At 36.7% G+C, this 25,078-nt stretch overlaps 1 protein-coding gene across 1 annotated transcript in view; it reads left to right on the plus strand.

Annotated features, from left to right (window-relative positions):
• The first annotated feature begins 253 nt into the window (after window positions 1-253).
• Window positions 254-25,078, plus strand: part of LOC114465818 (microtubule-associated serine/threonine-protein kinase 4-like) — a 31,993-nt gene continuing 7,168 nt past the window's right edge. The window contains exons 1-2 of the mRNA XM_028451079.1: window positions 254-419; window positions 20,764-20,917. Of these exons, the coding sequence (XP_028306880.1) occupies window positions 363-419; window positions 20,764-20,917 (211 nt within the window). The 5' untranslated portion in view covers window positions 254-362. The remainder of the gene's footprint in view (window positions 420-20,763; window positions 20,918-25,078) is intronic.

A 25,078-nucleotide genomic window follows, 5' to 3' on the forward strand; every position in this document is an offset into this window, starting at 1 on the left:
TTTCTCACAGTCTCATTTAAAACCCGACCACACAAACTCACCCTGACATCATCTGCGTCGTTGAGCAAAGTGTTTTAAACTTCACTGCTGTCACATGTTGCTCCAGCGTGGCCAATATTTGCTCCCGTTTGCCAATGATTGAGTGTGCGCTCTGCGTCCAGAAGCAGCAGCCTCTTATCTAAACAGTCGATTAGAGGGACGGATACACACGCTGAAGGTTAAAGGATTAACAGCCAATGGTTAAGACTCTTCTTTCACTGCAGGATCCTCCTTTGATTCTTGACTCTTGTGTTGTGCTCATACTGGATTTATCCCACGCTGTCTGATATGAATGAGCTCGGATAGTGACACGACATCCCAGGATGTCTCTAGGAAGATATTCACCTTTTGGTCGTCGACCGTCCTCTGAGGGATCCAAGGTAAGAGTCAGTTGATAAAAGTTGTCTGTGTCTGTTGTAATGTGTTTTTGGGGGATGCACACTGTGCTGGATGTAAACTACAAAGTTCAAGGAAAGGTTAAAGTGATGCAATTAAATCAATATCTAACCAAAGAGTTTTAATTCTTAAAGGTTAATGAATGAATGAGCAAACGAGTGAAACAATTCCTGAATGCAGGATTTCATCATCACACTGATGTATTTCACTGCACAATTCAGAGTGTACTCTGCGGGGGCCGCAAACATGGGAGTGTCTGATCTGAGGGCCACATTATCCACATTCATGTCAGCATTCAGAATAATGACCATCTGAGCATTAATACAGGAAAGTACATTTATTGTGTGTTTTTAAAAGTGATTTGTGTGTTTTTGGAGGCTTTTGTTTAATTTGGGAGCTCTTGTGTTTTTTTGGAGTTGTTTAGTGTATTTTTCATGTGTGGTTTGGTTGTGGTTTTGCAAATGTGTGGAGTGGTTTTGTGTATATATGAAGTACTTTTTATGTTTTTGGAGTTTGCGTATATTTGGAGTTTTGGGTATTTCTGGTTTTGCTTTGTTTGTTTTCAGTGTGGTATTGTGTATATTTGTCTATTTTTTTTACTCTTATTGTATATTTGTATTTGTATTGTTTTGTGTATTTTTGGAGTTGTTTTGTGTAGTTTTCACGTGTGGTTTCTTATGGTTTTGCAAATGTTGGAGTGGTATTGTGTATATATTTAATGTTTTTTTAAATGTATTTTCAGAGTTTGTTTTGCTTTGTGTATTTTTGGTTTTGAGTATTGAGTAATTTTGTGTATTTTTGGTTTCTCTTTGTGTATTTTTAGAGTGGTATTGTGTGTAATTTCTGTGTTTTGGAGCAATCTTTTGTATATTTGGAGGGGTTTTGTGTATTTTTGGAGTCGTTTTGCGTGTTTGTTTTGGAGACCGCACAAAATTAGACATGGGGCCACATCTGGCCCATGGGCCACCAGTTGGTCACCAGTGGAATGCATGTTGTAGTTAAAAGAACTCCACGATTCAACTAATTTCATGCAACTAACTACTACTGGGTACCAAAAATACATGGGAACAAAAAGCTGCTTCATTGAAACTTCACAACTTGTCAAAACAGGAAGCAGAATTCCCGTGTGTGTGCGCGCGCACGCACTGAGTTCAAATATTTTGAAGTCACCCTCTATCCCTCTTCTGTTAACTCATGGAGGGCAGGAGAGTCCGCTGACTGCATGTTGAGCTTTGAAATGCTAATGACTCGGTCACTGTGAGTTCTCACAGCTTGAGAGCCTAAAAACAAAGTCTTGATTTCCTACTGAGGATCGTCTGAGCAGAGAAGATGAGACGGGACGACAGATCTGGAAAGAGTTGAGTGAATTGTGATAGTGATGAGGTCCATGAGGACATTGTCTTTGCAAAGAAAACACAACAAAAGAAAGAAGGGTTTGACAGGTTAGGAAAAAAACATCTGGATGAAGAAAGAATAAACATGAAATAAAAGGAACAAGAAATCTCTTTGGAGTCATTTATATCAACACACAAAATATCCCTTTATATGTTGACATTTTGGATATTTCAGCCAATCAGTCTTCGCATAGGTCAGTGGTTCTCAACCTTTTCAGCCCACGACCACAAGATAAAGGTTACACAGCCGGGGACCCCCGCTGTATTTGTAGGTGGTTGAACACAGACGTGAACATTGAAGAACAGTCATGTGGAGACAGGGCCATCTATAAGGGGGAATAAAGGGGAGAGATTTTTGGGGCCCATCCATAAAGTCAGTAAAATGATGGTTCATTGTTCTATGAATATAACTGCATGAAATTTGAAGAGTATGAACAATTAGTTTAAACTGGCAAATAATGGCCATGACAAAGTGTGAATGTGGTTAAATATGGTGACAGGAGGTTAAAAGTGACAATGGGTCAACATGTGACATTAGGTGGGAAAATGGTAGAAAGGGTTTAAGTGCTGAAATTTGATTGAAATGTAGCAAAAATGCATTAAAAGGAGCAAAAATATGGCAAGAAAAAGTGATGAAAATAGGTAAAAATATGTCAATTTTGATCTAGTTCTAGAAAAAAGGTAAAAATAAGCAAAAATGGGCTCAAATTGTCAAAATATTCTTTGTTTCTTGAAGGGATCTGGTGACCCCCTCCCAGTGACCCCGAATGGGCTCCTGACCCCAAGGTAGAGATCCCCTGCTGTAGACAGTCTATGACGCCACTATCGGCCATCTTACTACAGATTCACAAATGCCTTCAGCTGAACAAGGAAGACTACTTAAAACAGGGAATTATGTTACCATGGCAACCGCTGGATGCTTTTAACATTATCCGTTCATGTAATTACATCCATTCATGTAATTCAAGTTGGAATTACATGAATGGCGTGTAAGCTTTAGAGTGAGCTAAAGAAGATGTGGGCTGTTATGACAAAATGTGACTGTATGTGGTCCATCATCTACATCCATAATAACGACCAGCATAAGCATTAAAACAGGAAGAGCATAAACATGGTTTAGTCTGTATTAGGATCATTTTTTGTCTCTTTTTTGTGTTTTGTGTGTTTTTATCATTATTTTGTATTTTCCCCTCATTTTGTGTTTTTATTGATGTTTTTTTTATGTATTTTTGGAGTAATCTTGTAAATATTTGTGTGGATTTTCCTGTAATGTATGTATTTTAAAGTCATTTTGTGCATTTACTTTGGGTTCCACACATATTTAGAGCGATGGCCTCATGTGGCCCCCGGGCTGTTAGTCGCCCACGTCTAATCGAGTGTGTTTTAGGGATGCAAGATAAGTATTAGACGAATCACGTAAGGACTAGGGCTGCCAACTTTGGTCGACCAGACTTTTTAAATATGCAGGGACTTTGACTTTCAATTCTGTCCCTCTGCTCCAATCAGAGGACAGTGCACTGACAGCTGCAGCAGGGCACCTTTTCTTTTGGTGCCATAGTCTTGGTCGACCAACCATTTTCTTGGTTGACTACAGCCCTAGTAACGACTTATGACGGCAAATCTTTTTTTAATCACTTTTTTTTTACCAATAGGGTGACTCAATAACATGGACCTGTTCCTTTACCCTTTGACCCTGCCCAGCTTGCACTGCTACATGCTAAGCTAACTACAACAGGAAAAGTTAAAGTTAAACCTCTATTTTTCAAAATAATGTGAAAAAGATTTATCAGTTTTGATTGGTTGGTAGAAATCTGAGTAAGTGTTGCTGTGTGTGTCCCTCAGCGATGGATGTGATGTGATGTGATGGAGGAACAATAATGGGGCTCAGATGGAGACTAATGACCAGTGCACCTTCTCTTCCTGCCTTACCGTAAACGTGCACCCGTCGTGTCCTAGCAACCCGCTAAAGGACAATCATAAGATTTTGTTCCTTACTTTAGAAACAACATTTCACCACAAAGCCTTTAAGAGGCTGGATATCCTCTGGTGTCTAGGCTCTCCATGTGCTGTGCTAATCACGCCGTGCACGCCCTCGCCATATAACACGCTGGTAATGAAAGCAGTTTGGTCTCTTGTGTTTTCATCTTTTTTATTTTGTGGTTTCCTGCCTTCTTTCCTGTAGTTGTGATGTTTCCAGGCCAGCCTTGAGGACCGTGTAGCAGTGCACGACGCGCCTCTTTCATCTGTGTTTGTCCGTGGAGCGATTGTAGCTGCTGCTGCTTTGCCCTTTTGTTTGTCTCTGTGTTTGCATAGCAAGACCTGTTTGTGTACCGTTAGAGCAGAAAGTCCCCCCCCCCCAAACACACACCTTCAGTGTCCTCGCTCTTTGAAGTGCCGGATTCTGAAGGTCGACACAGAAACAACTGTTTCTGCTAAGTCAGCATTTTACAATATCTGTATCTTTGTGTTGAACCATCACAGCCCGTCTCTGATCCTTGTTGTCGTACTCATGATATAATGAAGCAACGCTAACTTTTAAGTATTATCATCTAAAATCAAATGAATCTTCTTCCCTTCATTTTTTTTAGCATTTTGCTCATCTTGCATTTTCCTTTTTAAATTCGAGGATTTACTATTTTTTAATAGATATGTTTTTTTTAATAATCTGTGACTCAGTGCAAAATGTTTGGAGCTTTACTCTAACTTTACTTCCTTTTGAAATTCAATATATTAAAATATTTGCTAAACTTTAATTCAAAATATATATATATTTACATTTTGGACAACTGTCTTAGTATTTTGATATTTATGTTTTTTAACTAATTGACATCATTTGCATTTAGTGGCTTTTTCAAGTGAACACTTGTGGGTCTTTTCATGTCATTGCAGTAAATTTTCAGGGACATCCCACGCACGTCAGTTACCAATTGTTCCGTAATTATTCAATAACTTAAATATCTGCAATACCTCCTATCAGTGGACATGATAGGACGTATAGCAGGTATTTTTGTATATTCTGAGAGAGTAGGTGGAGCTGTAATACTATACCAATTTTCATTGTGGTATAATTCCTGAGATAATGGAAGAAAAAAATAATGAGCGAAAATCACATGAAAATCGACACATACTGTACACCCCGCACTAAATTGTCCATATCTCCAAAAAGTATTCATACGATCAAACCTAAATTGTACAGTGTGCCTATTAAATAATTACAATTGGTGAAAATTTCAGAATTTATTTATGGCCAAAATGATAATCACGATTATTTTGATTAATATTGTAATCACAATTGTTTTATGTCTGTGTTTTTATTGCACTACTTTTGAACAAAAAATAGGTGTATGGTTTACAGTAAATGGTAAATGGTAAATGGACTTGATTTATATAGCGCTTTATCACCACACTGAAGCAGTCTAAAAGCGCTTTACATATCAGCTCATTCACCCAATCACTCTCACATTCACTCACCAGTGGGACAGGACTGCCATGCAAGGCACTAGTCGACCACTGGGAGCAACTTAGGGTTCAGTGTCTTGCCCAAGGACACTTCGACACATAGTCAGGTACTGGGATCGAACCCCCAACCTCGCGATCAGAAGACGACCCTCTACCACCTGAGCCACGGTCGCCCACCAATTACAGATTTTACAGTGCAAATCAAGTTTTAAAATGGAATTATCGGTATACTAAAAATAAAAAAAATAACCCCAGAATTAAAAATGTACCAATGGCTAACTGAATAATTACACTAATACAGAGTGCAGAGCCCGTATTATAAATGTAAATATTGCAGACAATCAGGTTAGTTTAATCGTGGCACCCAAAAAACCCCTTTATAACACTACAGAGTACAGAGTATGTACACGTCTTTGTACATCCAACCTTCAAATATTTGGCCATAAGTGACAACTCTACTTAAGCTCGCACTATATGAATACATACTTCTGATGGGCACTGTACTAGTGTAATACAATGTTTCCCAACCAGGGGTACGCGGATGCCTAGGGGCAAGTGAGCACATTGCAGGGGGTACGTGGAAAAAAATAAGAATTTATTTTCAAGATAATAAAAGATATTCTCAGTCATTTCATAAGTCCGTCAATAATTGTACGTGTGCGCAATGACTTGTTTTTAAAGTTTAAATGCCTGTTTAAAGGGGACATATTCAAAGAAGCTCCTTTTGTGCTAAATATCATAAAAGTTACTGTATATAACACAGGCGGGTTAATTATTTGTTTTGTATTTATTTATTTATATTATTTTTTTTCTAATTTCAACTTTATTATTTTTCTTTAATAACAATGTTATCATATTTAGTATTAATAATACAAACGTTCACTATAATGTTATTTCTTATATTTATCATTTTATGTTTAATTTGAGTGAAAAAAGAAGACAATGCCTGAATATTTATTGTTCAATTTAAGAAGATGAAATAAAATAACTTGCGTTGAATATTCAGTTGTGTTATGTTCTATTTTTGGAGAATCATGAACACGTATGAGTGAGGGGGTACTCATGGTATGACAAAAAGGCTCGAGGGGAACACAAGACAAGAAGGGTTGGGAACCACTGGTGTAATAAACATACATTACCTATTCTATGGAAAGTGAGGACGTATAATCACCTCGTCGTCGCCTCCCACAGAGAAAATATGCATATTCAGCGATTTTGATCATAAAAATGATTGAAATGTTTTGGAATTTGGAACATTTATTGCACAGATCAGTAGGAAAATATTCCTATTTATTTTATTTGATCATTAATTTTGCTCTGCCTCCCCTGACTGCTCGTCACTGGAGTAGATATGAAGGTGATGGTGGAGACTTTAGCGTTTTTCTGTTGGTAAATAAAACCATCTTCTAGGGGTGGGCGGTATGACCAAGAATTTATAACATGGTATTTTTCAAAATTCTAATGGTTTCACTGTATTTTTTTCATACATAATCAGGTGTTCACAGCATTTTCTACTGGTTGAGAGAGAATTTACTGCAGTAGATTGACCTAGGATGCTCTATTTTACTGTCATGAGTGAATATTATAGAATAATTCCACACTAGTAGTAATACAAGGTTGCAACAGCAGCCCAATGGTGCTTTGTCGCGCGAGCTTAGCTTTAGCATTAGCTTTAGCTTTAGCTTGATTTCTAGCTTTAATTGCTGCATACTCAGTGGTGTGGTGGTTTCTTATGGTGAATAAAGTAGCGTTTTGTTTGCAGCTCCACCAGGACTTATTTCCATGTTAAAGGAATTGCAACCCTGTGTTCTCTTTTTTTTTTTTTTTGTGTATTACTGCCGACATGCTAAGCTAACGGTGCCTCCGTGTCCGTGAGTGTTGTTCTCCTGTAGCAGAGGCATGCGCATGAAGGCACATGCAGCTTCAGAGCTTTCAGTTGTCTTTCTTATCCATTTACACCCCAACTAACACCAGAGCGCTACTGTTTACCTTTCTATTTAGAAGTGCAACGTTGAAACGGATTCGGTCCGAAACGCGGCGCAGCGTAGCATTCTGAAAATTGTGTAATCAAATACACCGGTATGGCGGTATAACAAAATTTCATATCATAATGAAAATAAAATATATACCGGTATTTGGTATGAACCGGTATTCCGCCCAGTCCTACCATCCTCTGTTTTTTGTTGGCTCTGCGCTTTGGCAAAACATGGTTGTTGTTACTGTCCACTGTGTGTGTGTGCACGGTTGAAAAGAGAATGAAGGTGGGAGGGGCCAGTCAGGTTTGATCTTGCAGTAGAAGCTGTGCAGCTGCTGATGGAAGTATTTTCTGTGCGATCAAAGAGCTTTTTAAAGCGTCTACACCCACAGACTGAATCCATGCAGGTGTTCAGGACTGAAGGAGCTCATATTCTACCATTCCTCCCAGTTTATTGATGGTTTGGACCAAACTAAAAACAGAAGATGTGGTTTCCATTGGTTTACTCTTCTGCCAACAAAGAAAAGGCCAAATAATTACACGAGAACCTACTCCAGGGTTGGGGTCAATTATATTTTTCAGTTACCCATGTTCAATTACAATTCAATTACGATTACAGTGACTAGCATTTTTCCAATTACAATTAAATTACAATTATTCTTTATCCTCAAAGTCAATTACAATTATGTTCTCAATTACTTCAGTTCAATTACAATTCATCACATATAATGAGCCTGAAAAAATAACCTAATATAAGACGATCAGGATTTTTTGGCCGATCACCGATCAGTGAGTTTAAAAAAAAAAGATCATCATTCCGATCATATGAAAGGACTGTTCAGAACAACTCAAGAATGTTTGACCAGAGAGACAACATTCTCCCATGTAAATTTGCGATGGTAAAACAGGGGACGGGACCCAGATAAGCAAACTGCTTCACTCTTCTCCTTTTTCGGCATGTACAAAAAAAATGTTAAAAAAAAAAAAAAAGTGAACGTAACCATGTCGGAAATAAACTGAATAAATAAATAAAATAAATAAATGAATTCAGGTTGGTTGTTTTTTTTGGCTTGTTTTAGGTAACGACCAAATTCCTTTGGTACCACCTGATGCCGATTCATGGAATATCAAACGGTACCATGTTTCGGGACCTAAACGCAGCCTTGTGACTGTGAGGGAGTGGAATGGTTAACAATTTCCATGCAGGACCTGAACATAACATTGCACGCACAAGAGAGTCCTGGCTCCGCTTTTTTAAATGCGATGCAGACCGAGCACTTGCAGGTGTAAATATGAGCTAAACATTTAATTTAGTCCCTGAACAGCAGCTGTGTTGACTATAAGAGGGTTGGAGATGAAGCTGTGGAGGAAGACCACACTGGAACTACATGAAGCCCCCATTAGCGTTAGGAGCAAAGACATATTTACTGACTGTGGCATCGCAAAACCTACTGTTGCTTATAGTCCATATTCACAGGTGCACACACACACACACACGCTTTTGTGTTCACCATCACCCTGAAACGGACAGAAGTCTCCGGTAAGTAAACGGGAGCCCAGTGCTCTGCTCTAGGACTTTCCCTTTTAACATGCTCGAGCTGCATAAACTAAACAAGTGCGAGCACCACACACACACACACACACACACACACACACACACACACACACACATACACACACTAACAGCAGACACTGCCCCCGCTTTCAGAGCTAGTAGACTGGGGAAGAACTCCGCTGCTCAGCCACTTTGCCCCAACCGAGAGACATTTTCGCTGTAGTTTTTCAACTTTGTGCACAAATGTGCGTGAAAAAAAGCTGTGTCACGTAGAGTAAACAACTCTTTGGTGTAAATGAGATGATAAAACGATAATGGGAGCATCTACAGAAAGTTCCATCATGACAATGACGTCATTGGTCGGATCGGCAAATTAAGATATTACAACTGATCACATTAATTGCATAAAATGCTAAATATCGACCGATTCGATATAGCAGATCAGATCGGTGTAAAGTCTAAATAAAAGTTAACCTTCCTCATGTGTTAGCTTTCTGTTAGCATCTCTTATGATAACGGGTCCTAAATCAGCTGTAAAATACACTGAAAACAAATCTACCATCTAATTTCTTTCCTGTCTATTGGTTACGTTGTTATGCTTCCTAATCAACTAAAATATATCTTGGTGTGTCAGTATAGCCCTCAATTAAAATTTTCTTCAATTGGTAAAATGTTGGAAAGCTTGATATGAAACGCATTTTAATAATTCACTACATATGTGTAGAACTGTACATAGAACTGTAACATGGTTCCCCGGTTTTGCGTTAAATTATAATTGATTTTTATAGAATTTTCATGGCAATTACAATTACAAAGTCAATTATCGGAACTCACTTACAATTTCATTATGAATACGACAGCAACATATTTTTAAAATTACGTTTACAATTGTAATTGTAATTAATTATCAATTATGCGATGATAATTGACCCCCAACCCTGATGTTTGTTACAGCGTAATACCTCTTTTTAGGTTATTTACCTGCAGTCTGTCCTTTTCATTGCTTATGTTAGTCAAACATTGCAGTGTTTGTGTAGCCTAGGTCAGTTTCAGTTTGAGTTGTTTGTCGTTTCTAAATCTTAGACTTTGACCCAGTTCAGATACAGCAGCAGACAATAAAGATGAGATCTCCTTTTATGAGTTGAATAGGTGATAATTTATTACAGCGGGCCCACCTGTAGAAGATCAACCAAAGCAAACGCTGCTTTGTTTACTCTGCCTCCGTATTCCTTCTACCACAGCAATCCACACACACAGATGGCTTCAGTCAATAACCTGCTACGTTTGGTCGTTTCTCTAAGAATATTTGGTTAAAGCTGTACACAATCAAAAGCATATCTTGAAAATCCATACATTAATTTGTCTCTTCATCTTGCATGTACGCCATGATGCACCCTAAATCAGACATTTTGTGCAAACACAAATTATTTAATTTATCTTAAACTAATTGCACTACAAAACAAGAAAAATACAAAACAATGACAGAAAAATACAAAAAATGACAATGAAAATGCATTAAATGACTCCAAAGACACTAATAATGGCTGAAAAATAAACAAAAAGACAATAAAATTGTACAAAATGACTTAGGAAACAGACAAAATGACTCCAAAATACACAAAAAGTAAAAAGAAAATACACAAAATAGCAATAAAAATGGACAAAATGTCTTTACAGGCTATACACCCAAAAATGTCAAGAAAAACCAACTCAACAACAAAAGAAATACAGTACACAAAATTGCAGAAAAACACTTAAAACTACTCATAAAAACAAGCAAACCTTTGGTTCTGTCCTGTATTAATGCTCAACTTGGTCAATATTCTAAATGCTGACAAGAATGTAGATAATAATGAATAAATAAAGAAACCGGCTCTCGGATCATTGCATTTTTATGGGCCCCACTGTGATGAAAGTAGCTAAACTATCTATTTCAGGCCGACACAAAATAAGAAGTACTTCCTATTACTGATTTGTGTTTGATTGTGTTGCTTCACTGCTGAAGGCAAATTGTATGAAGATGATTTCATAAGTGAGGAAATGATGCGTGCTTCCTCTTTCATGTTGAAACCTGGCACACATCCTGGAGGAAACCATGGGGTCACGTCACCCCCTCCACAGTCAACCCGTGTTGTGTAGCTCCCAGTGACCCGTCCTGGTTTGAAAACAATGCACCAGCATGAGGCTGCAGGTCTGACATGCTCCCAGCAAACCCGTGGGCGGCTTACAGAATCAATGTGTGGCTCTTGGTCTAAGCTCCTTTTGCACGAGTCCTTAAGTCCTTTTCATCAGATTTACACCAATTAAAGTAGTTATTTTTTTGAAAAGTCAGGCTGAAGTGTTATATGAAGGAACATTTGGTGAACTGTTCAATTACGATTACAGTGACCGCATTTTTTTCTAATTACAATTAAATTACAATTTTTTTTTATGCTCAAAGTCAATGACAATTACATTCTCAATTTCTAAAGTTCAATTACAACTAATCACAATTATTGAGCCTGAAATAAATAACCAAATAAAAGTTAACATCCCTCTTGTGTTAGCTTTCTGTTAGCATGTCTTATGATAACGAATCCTAAATCAGCTGTATATTTGTAATATCTACCATCTAATGTGTTTCTTATTTCTTGGTTACCTAGTTAGGCTTCCTAATCAATGAAAATATTGGTATTAATATTTTTGGTGTGGACCTTTTATTTGTCACTATACCCCTAGATTTATATATTTTTTTAATGGTGAAATGTAGGAAAGCTTGATATGAAACATATTTTAATGTTAACTACATATTTGTACATCTGTACATAGAACTGTAACATGGTTCCCCAGTTATGCGTTAAAATATTGACAGTTTTTGTCGAATTTTCATGGCAAAAAATTCCTGCTACCGTAGCAGGTATGCTGCTGATTGGAGCTGGCAGCTTTCTGACCTATCACAAAGTCCTTATTACGCTGGCAATTGTTTTGGGAAGGCTGTCAGTGTTTTCTGAAGGATGGGGCAGGCCTCTCAACACTCAGACTCATGTGATGAATGAACTCAAAAGCGAGCAGGAACTGCTTTTGCATCATTTACGCCGAATTGGAACCAACTTGGACCCCACTGCCACCTGGAACATTTGTTTCTGAACTGATTTAATCAAGGTGGTCACACTACATCTGGCTTTTTCAGAAATGGAGTTTAGGGATTATATTTCAAATGCCTTGTTGGCCATCTGCTTGCACCCTCCTCTGCTCCGAGCTACAGGGAAGGCGTCATGGAGCGCCCAGAAGTGTTTGCACGCCCGCGTCCCCCAGCTGCTGGAAATCCTCTCCTCTTATCCCATTTTTTTCATCTAAATACGTGGCACAGTCCTCCCGCTCCTGTCCTCCCGCTCCTGTCCTCCCATGTTACAATTGTTATATGTGATTGTAATGACTAGAGTTGAGCCGGATATTCGGCTAAAACAAGTATCCGGTATGGATAAAGAACTTTTGCAGAGTACGAGTATTATATGAGTAATACAAGTCAATATCTAATGAAAATCGTCATTGGATTGTTGACTGTGTCTGCGTTCTGTGTCAATCACAACGCTCCTCTTCTACACATACAGATGTGTTGCTGTCACTGAACGTGTCCCGCAGCTCCGCTCTATGTGCTTCGTCTCTGCCTCTACCTCTCTATCAAGTTTGCGGGTCTTTTCCATTAACGTTTAGGGTTTCTTCTGCTTCAGGTTGGTTTTTACATGGGTTTGTTGAGACGTGTTGCGACTCGCGTTGCGTCTCTCCCTTCTTTTTCTCTCCCTCTTTTCTTTCCTTTTTTAAAACACACACACACACACACACACACACACACACACACACACACACACACCCACACACACACACACACACACACACACACACACACACCTGGTGTGGAAATTAAAAAAATAAAAAAATAACCTAAAAAATAAACAGAAATCACACTGATCATAATAAAAAAAATTTAATTTAAAAAACACAATTAAATGCAACAGCATGTGTTGTATTCATTGTTGCAAAACTTGTTCTGTAAACTGTTTTTTCTAATCAGCAATAAATATAACAATTTCTGATCAACCCATATCAATTACATGCTTAAAATAACATACTGGTTAAAGCACCACCCATTTCAAGACAACCCGACCCACTTATGGGTTAAATACTGCCCACTTTTGGATTAGGCCCCACCCACTCTGAGTACAGATACAGATACAGATAATTCATATGGTTAACAGATAAGATAATGCTGTACTCGCTCATCCCAAGCAAAAACAAGAAAGCTATTCATTCATTCATTTATTCAAGCCATAATTGTAATTAAATATCAATTACGCAATTACATTTATAATTGACCCCAACCCTGGTCAGAGGGGGTCCATGAATCAACATGATTAGTTTATCAATTAATCTCTATAAGGACTGATGTTTTCTCAAGCAAAGACACTTTAAATAAGTCACGACGAAGTGCTAACTTTTATAGGAGGGGCGGGGCTTACGGTGGTGGTTTGTGATGAATGCCGCCTCCGTTCTCAGCCAATAGCAAAACTTTATTGTATTAGCTATATTATAGATGCAGGTGGTTACTTTTTTAAAGAATTTTAGAACTTGACAGAATCAGAATCTGTTGTAAAAATTAAAAAAATTTGAAAAATGTAAATTGACAGTTTGCTAAACATACCACTTGGTTTTGATATTGATACTTGAATTAAAGTTAATTACCATTTCCTTGTTCTCGCAAGTAAAAAAAAATAAAAAAAATGACATTGTATTTCATGCCATTTTGTACTTGTAAAGGTGAAATTTGTAATTACTGATATAGTAATATATCAGCAATATCGTATTGCTTATTAATGAGAAATATTGTATCGTGACATGTGAATCGTATTGTATCGTCAGATTCATGGCAGTGCACACCCCTAGTTTCGACCTATAGAGGGCAGTCACTCCTACATTTTACAAAAAAATGTACCAAATTGAAACGCATCGACTAAAATCTTAAGAGTTAGACAAGAATTAATCACAAAACTACTAGAGGTGTCCCGATCCGATATCAGTAAACGAATATTGGATTTTATCAGACTGCATCTAAAATCACTGATATAAATTTTCCGATCCAGCACTTCTATCCATAAATGACTGTGGTTCACACTTTAACAAAGTAACCTACTGATGCTGACTATTGTTTTCTGTTTGAGTGACGTCACGTGATCAAGCATTTTCTAACATTCCACACTACAAAATAAGTAATAAAACTGTGTATGATTCGTGCTGATATTGTATCGAATCAATATCGGTATCGGCTGATACGCAAGACTGCAATATTGGTATCATATCGGAAATTAAAAAGTATTATCGGGACATCCCTAAAAACTACTTCATAACCAAATACATAAATTTACCCCAATTTAAAAGTATCACGACACAATAAGAGTTTTTTTTTTCACACCTCACTGGTTTCATCTCTACTTCTAATGGATATTGTTGCCACCCAGATGGTGATGTCCATGATTGTTTCCATTTTGAATTTCTTAATTTGTTCCCAGCACAGCTTGTGGTTATAAATAACAAACCTGTGAAAACACTTGTTTTCATTGATAATGTAAAGGCCTGAGTGCACCTCAGTGTATCTACATGTGATGGTCATTGTGTGTTTCTGTGATGATAATGTTCATATAGCATGAGCTGTGTTTTTGTGCTCGGCATGAATTATTATTCTAAGCTTCTCATTACGTTCATTTTATCCCTGATGCTAATTCATTTCTGTCATCATGCATAAAGATCAACTCTCCTCCTCGTGCTTCTCAATGACATGTTTTTACATCTCCTCATGAGATCACATGATGCTGCTCATCTCATCACTATTATCTCACTCCTTTTGCTCCCATCTCTAAATGCTCAGATTTTTAAATAATGTGGATTTTTATCTCATCAATCTAGTGCTCATTTCAGTGTTGTACTAGTTACTGCAGTGGAAATAAAATGGGGTTGCTTCAAATGTCTAGTAATAATAAAATATAAAAAACTTACTGATTCAAAATTATTATTTAAAAATATTATTATCATTATTTAATTGTTATTGTTTACTACGAGGGATCTGAAAAAAATTGATTTCACAATATATCGTGATTTTTTGGGTGCCAATTTGAAATCGATTTTTTAAAATTTAAATGTAAATATATATATTTTTATGATGCAGTGTGTAGCACTGTATTTTCTTTTTTCAGTGAAAATGTGCAAAAATACTAATAATAAAATAATAGGATGTTTTGAAGCAAATAGTTTTGACTCAATTTGTCCTCTGAGTGATCAATATCTTCTGATGAACATATACAGCAACTTTTTTCATCTCTGCGTTTAATTTTGACATTAACTGGTAGATATTGCGATGATACCGTATCGTGGCCCAAGTATCATGATATCAATCATATTGCAACATCCTTGCCAATACTCACCCCTATTTACTACACACAATCTCAGACACAAGTATTTTTTACTTTCACTTTCTCAAATATAACTTTAGTTCAAATAAATTGCAGTGTAAAATTATCTGAGCTGGCACATCTACTGTGTATTTGTACCAAATAAAACAAACATGATCAAAAATAGAGCAAATATCACCAGAAATCTGTGATGTAACAATGGAGTCATGAGTCACGATGCCAAAAAAGGACCGCTTCATGTCAGGACTGTTTGTGTAAATATCCATTCTCTGTTGTGTAGATGTAGTGGCTTAAATCCTTTAGCTCCTAGCTTAGTCGTACCTCGCAACTTACATTTAAACGCAAGGTTCTTGTCTTTGTCCTCAATAACAGAGAAATAGTGAAGATATCTCCATTTAAAGTAGGGCTGCTCAAATAATCAAAATTTGATTACAATTTTGATTATTACATCCAACGATTGCAAAATATCATAATTGAGAAAAAAACGATTATTTAAAAAAAATTAAAAAAAATTGTATTTTTTTTATTTTTTTCACATATGTTCTATTTGGTAAATAAAACAACCCCATTATTATAAATCTTGGCACACACGTCATTAATACTAACTTTAAGTTGTTTAATCCACACACATGCAAGCTCCTCCCCTCCGCCCCGCCCCTCTCAAAGCCATAGCTAGCCTGCAGGCCAACACGAGGAAAGTTGTTGCTAATGATCTTGAAACATGGCAGGAGAAACGCAGCAAGAACACTTGGTGAACAAGTCAAATTCTCTTCTATTGTAACACTTTGGGTTTGATGATGAAGACCTGGAGCAAAAACACATCACGTGCAACAAGTGTTTTGTTTTGTGCAAAAGTGAACACACTTGATTTTAGTGTTTGAAGGATTTTATTTATGTTTAAAGAATATATTTTATGTTTTTTTGTACAAAAATAAATAACTTTTTGGTTGACAAATAATTGTTTGAATAATCGTGGTTTCAATTATGACTAAAATCAAGTAGCCCTAATTTAAAGGAACAAAGCGTTGTCATGACGACACATTTTGTCCAGAGTAAACAAACACGCCAGCAACACTACTCCAAGTGTGCCTAGAAACAGGAAATAAGACAAAGGCCTACTTCACACTACAGCTGGGGAGAAAATGAATCGTTTATTAATCTACCTAAAATAAATATAGTACAGCTAAATAAAGTAACTGTAATTGAGTTACCGTATTGAAAAAAGTAATGCTTTAAAGTACAAGTTACCTCCAAAAATAACGATGTTACTCATTTAAGCAATACTGACCTCGTGAAATGATGCTTATCTAATAAGATTAGATTCAAATCTAATCTATTATTTTTCAACTTAAAATGATCATCAATCAACCAAAGTTTAGTTAATGACCCAGCGATAACCCAGACTCAGTATTTTTAAAGTCGTATTCATTGAATTGAGCTGCAACATTTTTGCAAAGATCCTCAAATACCTTGGTTACAAATAAAAAAACAATTGTTTCTCTGCCTGGATGCCTTGCTTATATGTTACTATGTAAGTTTGTGTATTGCCTGGCATCTGGTGATACGATTTGTGTCACGATACGATACGATATATCCCAATATTAAAATATAAGGCGATTATTGCAATTTTTTTTTATTATATGACTCAAGAAACAACTAATCTGTAAATGTGTACACCTTTATGAGAACATTATGCATGAAATATTTTATTGGCATATTTTACACTCAAAACATTGCCGTTAAAATGCCATGTGCCAACAACTTAAAATAAAAAAATAACATACAATCTGCCTGTGGCTTTTAAACCAACTTTGACTTTAGTGCAACTTAACTGAGGTATATGCGTAGAACAACAAATAAATGCAGAAAGTTAGAATTTTCTTTTAAATTTTATTGAAAAAACACAAGCTGGTCAACATGCCCAGGTTTCATCGCACTTCTTTGTGCAGTTACAATGTCTCCTGTAGTGGAAAAGACTTTCCTGGTTAAATAAAGGTAAAAATTATTATTTTTTTATTTTTAAATAAAAAAAAAAAAAATCAATATGAATGCATTTAGAATCAATCCGAGAATCACGTGACGTAATATCAAGATTTATTGCCGAATCGATTTTTTCAACGCCCCTATTATTATGTGTACATATATGTATTTATTTGAACTTGCCTGTTTTACCTTTTTCTACTTTGCATAATACATTTGTAACAAATAAATGCATTTTTTTCCTAAAAAGGAAACAATTGGTTCGGTAATATTAAACTATTTATTTTTATTTTTATTTCTTTAATTAAATAAAAAAAATTAAGTACATTTTATTTTTTTCATTACACAATTAATGGATGGAATAATCAATAGAATTTTTAATGAATTCCTAAATACTAAAAGAAGTAATCACTGATAAATCATAGATTGTTATTAATTTGTGTGTTTAATAACACAGAACTCTTTTTCATCCATACATTTTCCAGGAATTTGACATCTAATCAATGTTTTTGCACGGTGGGAGTAAACTGAGGGACCTGAGGAGTGCATACAGTGGTTTGAACCTTTTCCTTGGTCTTATACAGTTTGACTCTTGCTCCAGATGTGGGAGCTTGTTTGGAGGTCGTGTTACGCTCTGTGTTTTTCGTGTTGTCAGATGATGAATCTTCCCTGTGAGACAGAGGCAGAGGTCGTTTCCTTCCACTGAGCGCCGCCGGCCCTGCAGATCTTTATGTTTTCATGGAGGGCCTCTTCCTCACTGTGGCGTCGAGGGCTTTGTTTTTCAGCTCTGAGCTCCATTATCTTCACGTAGTCCCACCACTCTTTAGTTTATACTGTTGCGCAATATTTTAATTTAAATCCTGGGAAGATGGTGGAGGTTGAAGTATGTTGGTGAACACTGTGGGAAGAGTCTGAGTGCTGCCCTTGGGGCTGTCTCATCTTTTCACTCTGTCACTGATGTCCTTTTAAAGAACAACGCTGGATTCTTTGGTTTTCATTCTTTCATGTGTGGAGAAATATTTGCTCTTAGGCTTTTTCCTCAAACCAGAACGTTTAGCTTGCCTTGGGAACCATGGAATTATAAAACGAGTGAAGAAAATGTATAATTTATTTACACGTTACACTTTTATTGACATAAAATGACAGACTTTTCATTTTGAGAAGATGATTCTAATAATATAAATGAAAGCCCTTTCTATTTTATTCAACCAACTCCTTTTAAAGAGTTTGTTTGTGTTCTGTCTAAGCACAGCCTGGACTAAAATACATCCAAGTATTTCTCCTAAACATCCCAGAGGAATTTTCTGACCTACAGAAATGTATACAGACCCTGTGCTCTGATTGGTCGAGCTTTGGCTCCTTAATTACGCTGTTGATGTTGGTTCCTGAGAGGCTGACCGACAAAATCGAGTTAAATTTGACCTCCATTGTTGATTGAAAACAATTGTGTTATTCTGGTTTGACCTTGATGCTTTACGTTTGAGCTGTTTGTGTTTTCACTACAGTAGGGCAGGAGATAAGTGTTGGTGGAGGAGATAAAAAGGTACAAAACAGTGATAAGAAAACCTTCATCTCTGGGATTTATTCTGTTTGTACCTTCATATACAATCAGTTAAAACCCTGATGTAATACCACAGGTTATGTTTTTCAACTTTGGGGGTCGTGATGAAATGTCTCGTAAATAAAACAAATTACTCATTAAAATTATACTTTTTAATTTAAAAGTGATGTATTTTTTTGATTGCACTCTAGCAGTTTTTTCCAACCTTGCTTCGCCTGGAAATGAAATTAAAATGAGGTTTCCTGAAATGTCTAATAATACAACTTTTAAATTTAAAAAAAAATATTTTAAATTTTTTATGTTGATCTATTTTGCATAATTAGAAATACAACACAATATAACAGAAATAGATATACAGTGCAGGTAGAGGAAGGAAGCTCAAAGAGCTTAAATAATTATTATTTTTCAAATTAAAACACCACACAATCTCTCAAACAACTGTATTTCTGTACTTTCACTTTCTAAAATGCACTACAGAAATATCTGAGCTGGTTGCACTTTGTCCACTAACACAAGCTACTCTGTGTTTGTAACACATTATAACAAACATGATGAAAAAATGGGGTCACGACAAGAAAAAGGTTGTGAACCATTGGGTTAGCAGCAAAATAAAGCTAAACTAGGGCTGCAGAGAAGAAGAAATCCTTTCCACTGAGTGTTAATAAGAACATTCATATATTACTGCATGCAAGGGTTTATCCCAGAACCACTGTAACAAATGATGAGATATAATAATGCATGGAACAATTGGATCAGCCATCTCTGATTTTGATTATTGCATTCACTTCATGAAAATTTAGCAATGGTGGGGCGTAGCGGATGAACCCTATCAACACTGGGTAAAAATCCATTTTTAGATGAATTGTAAAGATTTATTGAGGGGGCAATGGGGGGGGGTGACAGTTTGGTTGTTTTGGTTTATCTCCTAACATTTAATAGTTAAACTTATACCCGCTGCACACTAGGATGTCTCAGAATTAAGTTCCTGGTTAGATACTCTCAATATTTTAATACTTTCTCAGTCCAGTTCAGAAAAAGAAAACTCAAAAATTGGTCCATGTTGTTCAAATAACCAACAAAACTCAAGAAAATGAAAAAAAAAGTCAATTTTAAGGCCAAACTTATTGTTGCTTTACTTTGAAAGGCCAGAACAGGAACTGAAATGCTCAGTTTGTTAGGCCTTCCTTTCTGCAAATACTTTTCTAATTTTTAAATCAATTTATACCCCCTCCCACCCCACTGACATCAAAAAACAAATATGGGCTGTTCTTTGAGATATGTTAAAAATAAATATGGAAGTGGAATTATTATATATATCAGCAAATTAAAATTAAGTGTTGGACAATAATGGGCATCGTCAATAAGATTATCTCAAACAACCTTAATTTGAATTAAAGTGAAATAATGAAGGATTTTTAGTGACTGGATTATTTGTACTGGATCAATTCAATTCAATTCAACTTTATTTATAAGCACAAATTACAACAAAAGTCAACTCAAAGCGCTATCAAAATATGAAATTTGTCGGAAAAGAACCCAGCAATGAAGAACCATAATCTGATCAGATGTGTATGGGTCTGTAAGCGCACCTGACCAACACATTTAAAAGGGTGGGGTGGGTGTACTGAAGTTCTAATGCATTTGACACACAGCGTTTATATTAGAACACGTACATTAGTTATTTATAATCATATCGCATGATTTGAATGTATGTATTGAATGTACTCAATTTCAAACGAAGATGGGGTTGAGACCCCCCCAAGCCCCCCCTGGCATTTACGTCTCTGGTCATTTGTAATACGTAACTATTAAATGTAGGAAACAAGAGAAAAGACTACAAAAGAAAGCTTTATTACGCAATGTTATGTTTGTGTTCTATTGTCAAATGTTTGAACTGTTGATGCTGGGGCTACCATAAAGTCTATTTATTGAATCTGAACTTGTTTTCCATCTTTTGTTTCTAGTTGGACAACATCCTCTACCCACCCTCTATATACTTGAATAAGTCCAGTAATCCGGAGCTTTCCTTTGGATTAAGTCCTGCTTTCAAGTTTAAACGTCACCTCAGCGAGGATGGAACACACCTACGTCGGCGAAGCCTTGGGGGTGGACTCACAGGTAGGGATCGGTACCTTTCACATTTAAACCAAGACTCTGTACCTCGGTAACCCAACTGTACCAATTTTTAGTACTTTTTTGTGGTAACAATGGTAAATGATAAAATCTCAAATGTTACAATTTACCATATTTATTTCTCATAATAATGATAATAGCAAACTTTAAAAAATATATCAAACCAACAGCAAAAAAAAAAAATGCTACAATACAAATTTCTTCATCATGAAAATCGTTAGCTACAACTATGCAGTGTTTTTTTTTCCGCGAGTATTTCACTTGCATTTGTGCACAAAGTTGAAAATGTGATGTCTTTTTGGCCAAAAGAACTGAGTTTTCGTTTGGTGCTATTGCTAGTGCCAGAGCTTAGTTGGTTCTAATCTGAGTTTATCCTGTGAGCACGTTTTGTTTATTCACCCTGTGCAGCCACAAGGTGAAGAATGTGCCTCATTAAAGAGCGGAGCGAGGCGCTCCCTGATGCTTTCTCTTTAATAGTGGACATTTCTGTTTGTTTCATTGGCCGTGGGTGTGCCAGAGAAGCAGGAAATATCTCTGCGCTCCGCTTAGGGATGCTTCAGATGTACAGTAGCTCTGAAACCCCTTAGCAGCTTGTTCTCAAACTCACTTGTAATCGTACAGTAGATGTTCCAGAGTGAAGCTCACATTTACACCTGTTATGTTTCTGAATGGAGCAGCGGTTCAGCAGGTTCTGCATCGCATTTTAAAAAGTGGAACCATACGACAGTTTTCTATCAGCCATTGCTGAAACTCAGCTTCACACCGATTTGATCCGCTATATCGGATCGGCCGATGTTGTGCATTTTCTGCAATTAATGTGATTGGCCGAGCGACCAGCGCATTCATTCGAAGTTAAATTGTTAAAACTGACAATAAATGGTGGAAAAGGTGGTGAAATGGGATTTTAAAAACAAAAAAATTGGTTAAAAGTTGCAAATTAGAGTGGCCAGAAACAGACAGAAAAAGTGTTATAAAGGGTTCAAAGTGTCAATGGTATAATTCAAAGTATAATAAGCATAACAAATCATAAATGTGGTTAAATTGCCAATTGGAATGTGGTGAAAAGAGGTTAAAAGTGACACAAATGGGTCAACATTATGCAACATTAGGTGGCAGAAGTGGTGGAAAGTGCTGGAAATGTCTTGAAAGTGGAAAAAAAAAATTTGCAAAAAAGGCATTGAAATTTGATGGCAAAGTAGCAAAAATGCATTTAAAGGAGTATAAAGTGATGAAAATAGGGTAAAAGTTAAGTGTAGTTGCAGAAAAAGGGTAAAAACAAGCAAAAATGGACCCCAAATGGGGTCTTGACCCCAAGTTTGAGAACCCCTGCCCTAGAGGGAAGCTTCTGTTTCTGTTCTGTCCATAATGAATCTTCTCCCAGTGTAACCAGTGTCAGACTCACAGACTGATGGCCTGTGTTATGGCCTTAAGCAGCTTACTTTCTTTGGATTTATGAGCTGTGTAAATATTTGTATTTGGAGGACCTGGTATGATTAATTTCAATGTTGACCTTTTCGTGTTCAGGGAGAGATTGTGTTTTTACGACGTGCCACTTTGACACTTTACTAATTAATCCTCGTGGAAACTAGTGGGAGGGGAAGATGTTTGTGCTTTTCTCCGATTCAGGAAAATAATAATTAAATTATGTTCTTGAAGTAAACATCAGGCTGCAGCACGTTCCTCGTTTTCCAACACATCCTTTCACTTGTGTTGTCATATTAAAGGATGATAGCAATCCTCAGGGGAGTTTTTATGAAGGAAGAAGAAAAAGAGGAAGCTTATTATTATTACACAGCAATAATAAAATCTCTGTTAGCAGCAATTGTCACAGTTACAGTAAGTACATAAGGTTAGATTAATAACTCAAATATACATTATGAATTAAAGTCTAAACTATGAACATTATAAGAATGGTGACGTGGACCACTTTAAGTGGATAAGGCTTGTTTTAACTGATTCGTTTCCCTGAAAAGTCTAAGAAAAAAACTCTCGCGTGAATCGGGTAAAAGATTTGGGATCATTTCAATCGAGTTCACACCAGACAGAGAGCTGATTGAAAGTGTGCAGCATTAGTAAAGTGAAAAAATACCATAAAACATTGAAATTGGCTCAATTACAGACACTAAATTAACTTATTTTGGTTCAATGCGCTGCAGTTACAGTGCTCAACATATCAAAGTCTACAGACTTAAACATTGATTATCAGAATGTAGCTCAGTAGATAGTAATTGACATGTCCAATCATTAGTGCATGATACAATACAGACAATACAGTATGTTTGTATGTAGAGGTTCTGATTTTCCATATTAAAATTTCTCAGATTCTGTTTTACACATTTCCACGTCGGTCTACCTTTTGTTTTTTTTCTTTTCATCGACTTGGGTTCTAACCAGATGTCATTCCAGGCTTTTTAAAATCATTTTATGTTTCATTGTCAAAAGAATTCCTTGATAAACTATTCAAAACAATGCAATTTAACTAAAAATAAATCTTGAATGAAATAAATAAAGGAATAATACAAATGAAGAAGAAGCCTATTAATTCAAATTCTGGTTCTATAGTAAACAATGCAGAACTGCATAATAGTTCTTTTTCTTTTTAAAAGTGCAACTGAAAATGTATCTTGTGCCTCAACAATTGGACTAAAAAAAAATAAAACAAAACAGTGGGCACTGGTAACCCAGTGGTCAGTTGGCATGCAGATATCCTTGCAGTGAAGAAGAGAGCTATGCTAGCAGACAGAGCTAATAGAAAAACGTGACTTTTACAGATATTCACGTAATATTACAGATATTCTTTCGGCGCTAAAGGGGTAATGAATCATTTATGAACATGTTTAAGAGTAGATGGCGTCCAGAAAGAAAGTAGTAGCAGATTCTGCCCGCCGCCTACACTTTTAGACGAGAAGGATAGATAGCGCCCTCTGCTGTTTAAAAAAAAGTACTGCGATTCAATTTTCAGAGCATCGATGTGAACCGTGATACCTATGAATCTATATTTAACTAACTTAAGATTAATCGTTGCATCCCTAGAGGAGAGGCACAGAATCCACGTTGTTTGAGGTCCAGTGTAAAGTTTCCACAGTCAGTGATGGTGTGGGGTGCCATGTCATGTGCTGGTGTTGGTCCCCTATGTTTCCTTAGGTCCAAGGTTAACGCAGCCGTCTACCAGGAAGTTTTAGAGCACATCATGCCTTTTGCTGTTTACCAACTTTATGGAGATGCAGATTTCATTTTCCAACAGAACTTGGCACCTGCACAGAGTGCCAAAGCGACCAGTACCTGGTTTAAGGACCATGGTATCCCTGTTCTTGATTGGCCAGCAAAATCGCCTGACCTTAACCCCATAGAAAATCTATGGGTATTGTGAAGATTAAGATGCGAGACACCAGACCCAACAATGCAGAAGAGCTGAAGGCCACTATCAGAGCAACCTGGGCTCTCATAACACCTGAGCAGTGCAATATGACACGTAATATACCTTCACATGCATAATAATGATATTGGCATTTTTATCAAATTTTTTCTGCGATCCAGGAAAATTGGAGTCCCTACTCATATCAATAGTCAAGTTCCATAACAGTAACAATCTTTAATTTTTAACATAAAACGTCAGATTTCATGGGCAGTATGTTAATCCTGTTAGAAGGTCCTGGCTTCGCCCCGAAGTGGACGGTTGAGTCCTTCTTCTGTCGACTGATAAGCGTAAATTTTCTCCGATACCCTCCAAGCATCTAAAAACACGTACTGTATGTTGCTTAATTTCAGTATCTGAATTTCCTATAGGAGTGAATGGGCTTGTGAATGGTTCTGTGTGTGTTTACTGTCCGATGAGAGCTGGAGTCAACAGAACTCACCTTGAAGAGAAACAGGAACATGTGGGTCAAAATATGAATGAATGAATTAGGTTTTGCAATGTATGGCAGTGTTATCTACTGTTTATGTTTAGCCTATGTTGTTCCAATGCTCCATATTTCATGTGCAAGTCTACGTAGTCGAGGTGTTTATAACCAACAAACCTCGCGTAGAGTTTTTATATTAGATTTTGCAGCAGAAGGTAATACCTGGTTAAGGTTAGGAAGTGACTTTGCAGAAGCCCTCCCTCCTTTTCTGTAAGTGTTGATTACCTTTCAACAACATGTTTCC

This window comes from Gouania willdenowi, chromosome 6, assembly GCF_900634775.1.
Source record: "Gouania willdenowi chromosome 6, fGouWil2.1, whole genome shotgun sequence".
Taxonomy (NCBI): Eukaryota; Metazoa; Chordata; class Actinopteri; order Blenniiformes; family Gobiesocidae; genus Gouania; species Gouania willdenowi.